Below are 2,916 nucleotides of genomic sequence, written 5' to 3'. Positions count from 1 at the left end.
ACACACACACACACACACACACACACACACACACACACACACACACACACACACACACACACACACACAATGCTTTCGGCTGCCATTGCTGACGTGAGACTTTTATTATGAAAGTCTGATTTGTAAATATCCGGTCTGTCTCTGCTTCTCTTCCGGAACTTGACTCTCCTCTGAACTCAGTTCGGTCTCGAGCCGTAACTTTGGGGCGTTTTCCCGCCGCTCGTTGCCTCCATCATAACAGCCTGCTGTTCTACGGGACCTGCACTGGACCGGAACCTTCCCGCTGCCGGTTCGGTTCTGGTTCGGTAAAGTGAGGTTTATTTTCCTGGAGAACGGACTTTCAGTGGAACCCGGGCAGCAGCATCCATCCATGCCGAACCGGACTGTGGTGAGTTACCGGTCCGGTGGTTCTGGTTCTGGTTCTGGTTTTGTTTAGACGACCTTTGATGTTTTTTTTTCCAGTGGAAAGGTTCACCTGGACAGGTAACACCTGTGTGTGTCTGACGGGTTCGGGGTGGTTCTGATACCAGTCCAGCTGCTGTGACGTCATCATTTCTCCTAAAAAGAACAAATTTAAAACTCAAACTGAAATCATCTTCAGTCCGAACCAGAACCTTCTGGGTTCGATGATGTCGTGTCTGGTTCTGTTTGACTGATGGTCGTTTGGACCTCCTGTAAAGGTTCTGGACCTCCTGCAACGGTTCTGGACCTCCTGTAAAGGTTCTGGACCTCCTGCAACGGTTCTGGGTCTGACAAGTTCTCATTCTGGACCGGTACCAGAACCATCAGATTGGGGGTTTCGGTCCTGGTTGCCATGGTGACGGCACCATCAGATTGGACCTCACCTTCTTCAGGTGATCAGAACCTTGATCCAGTTTGTCCACAAAGCTCCAACCTCTGCAGGTGAACCAGAACCAGAACCTGCTGGGCGTCTGCAGCTGCTGAGTCTGATGGTTTCAGCCGGAGAGGATCCAGTTTCTGATCCGATCAGAGAGGAAACCCGACCCGGGTCCTGCTGCTGCCGGGCCGCAGCATCAATAATCCATGAAGAAGAACACGCCTCAACTTCCTGTCTGCAGGGGAGCACTTCCTGTCCGGAGGACTCTTCAGGTCCTCGTCCCTGAGCTGCAGGAGGTCCGGTTCTCTGGTTCCAGCAGGAAGCTGAACCTGATCCGGGCTTCCTGGTCCAAACACCTCAGAACTTTTGGAGGTTCTGAACAAAGCTGTTACCAAAATAAAAGTCTGTTCTACAGGATGTTTCCTTGTTTATAAAACACCAGAACATCCAGATCAAAGTTCTGGTTCTGATCTGGGTCTGAACTGGGTCTGTTCTGGTTCTGATGGTTCTGATCTGGTTCTGATGGTTCTGATCTGGTTCTGATGGTTCTGTTCTGGTTCTGATGGTTCTGATCTGGTTCTGATGGTTCTGTTCTGGTTCTGATGGTTCTGGTTCTGATGGTTCTGTTCTGGTTCTGATAGTTCTGGTTCTGATGTTTCTGATGGTTCTGGTTCTGATGGTTCTGGTTCTGATGGTTCTGATCTGGTTCTGATCTGGTTCTGATGGTTCTGATCTGGTTCTGATGGTTCTGATCTGTTTCTGATGGTTCTGATGGTTCTGGTTCTGATGGTTCTGATCTGGTTCTGATGGTTCTGATCTGTTTCTGATGGTTCTGATGGTTCTGGTTCTGATGGTTCTGTTCTGATCCGACAGCTTGTTAAACGATGAAGCGTTGGTGTCACAGCTCCTCCACTCTTCCTGTGGGATCAGAACCGCTCTCAGAACAGAACAGAACCACTCGGGTCTATAAATATCTCCTCTCCGGGCCTGGGTCCAGCTGATGGAGCTCCTGGCAGAACCAGGTCTGACCTCAGGCTCGGGTTCCCAGCAGCCAGGATTCAAGAGCTGATTTATTCACATAGAAAAACACATTTAAACTGAATTTATCGCTTCAAAATAAAAGCATTTAAATAAATTGTACTGTGATTATATAGTACAATGTTCTGCCGTACATCAAGTCAACTAATAGGAAGAGTAGAGGTTCTGTCTTAGAGCTTAGTTCCCTCTGGTTCTGATGGGTCTGTGTTGAACTGATGTGACCCCTCCTGTCCTCAGGTTCTGAGCTCCTGGCTGATCCGGAACCGGCCCGATGGACCTTAGGCTCCAGAACTCTGTGAGCGTCTGCAGGAGGATGAAGCTGCTCTGCTCGCTCTGGTTCCTCCTGCTGCTGGGACTCGGGTCGCTGCTGCTGCTGCTGGTCCACCTGCCGGACCTGACCGACACCGTGCTGCAGCAGAACCCAGGTCAGTACCACCAGGTCAGGTTCTGACCCAACACGGCTGAATTAACATGTTTCATTAATGGAGTTTTTATAACTTTGAAAGATTAAAAAATGAATGAAAGTTAAAGATTTTCACTAAACCAGAGTAAAGAACCCGACCGGATCTAAGAACCGGATCAATAATCGGTAACGAGCTTTGATTGGTTGATCAGCTTAAAGGTTCTGGATCGATGGGAACATGATGAAGACGACGATGATGATGAGTCCGTATTGATCCGGGTTCAGAAGAAAGCAGCCTGCAGGGGGCGGAGTCAAAGGTCACATGACTGCAGGTTTTTAATCTTCAGTTCGATGAGGATGTCGGGTTGATGACATCACAGCGCTCCCCTCAGCGGCGCCGCCTCCTTCGATCAGACGGTTCTGTTTCTGCAGCGATCGGATCAGCTGATCGATACTGCAGACAAACAAATCAACAACAACAATCTTCTGTTCAGTGGGCTGTTGGTTCTGATCGGGTCCAGTTCAACACAAACAGTTTAATAAAACAATTCCTTTAAGGTTTATCGATAAGAACAGAGTTAGAAAGTATATAAATATATATACTGTGTATATGTATATGTATATGTATATGTATATA

At 48.2% G+C, this 2,916-nt stretch overlaps 1 protein-coding gene across 3 annotated transcripts in view; it reads left to right on the top strand.

The window, feature by feature from the left end:
* si:ch211-269c21.2 (carbohydrate sulfotransferase 8) overlaps positions 1-2,916 on the top strand; it is a 9,469-nt gene that overhangs the window by 2,277 nt on the left and 4,276 nt on the right. Inside the window, exons 1-3 of one of the 3 annotated variants that reach the window (XM_014026784.1) lie at positions 24-388; positions 463-483; positions 2,114-2,301. In XM_014026784.1, coding sequence (XP_013882238.1) covers positions 2,148-2,301 — 154 coding nt within the window. In that variant the 5' untranslated portion in view covers positions 24-388; positions 463-483; positions 2,114-2,147. Of the gene's footprint in view, positions 1-23; positions 389-462; positions 484-2,113; positions 2,302-2,916 lie in introns of those variants that run through there. The other 2 variants (XM_014026783.1, XM_014026786.1) reach the window with 2 other exon arrangements.

This window comes from Austrofundulus limnaeus, unplaced genomic scaffold, assembly GCF_001266775.1.
Source record: "Austrofundulus limnaeus strain Quisiro unplaced genomic scaffold, Austrofundulus_limnaeus-1.0 Scaffold588, whole genome shotgun sequence".
NCBI classification, from domain to species: domain Eukaryota; kingdom Metazoa; phylum Chordata; class Actinopteri; order Cyprinodontiformes; family Rivulidae; genus Austrofundulus; species Austrofundulus limnaeus.
This window is presented reverse-complemented; position numbering and strand designations above follow the sequence as displayed.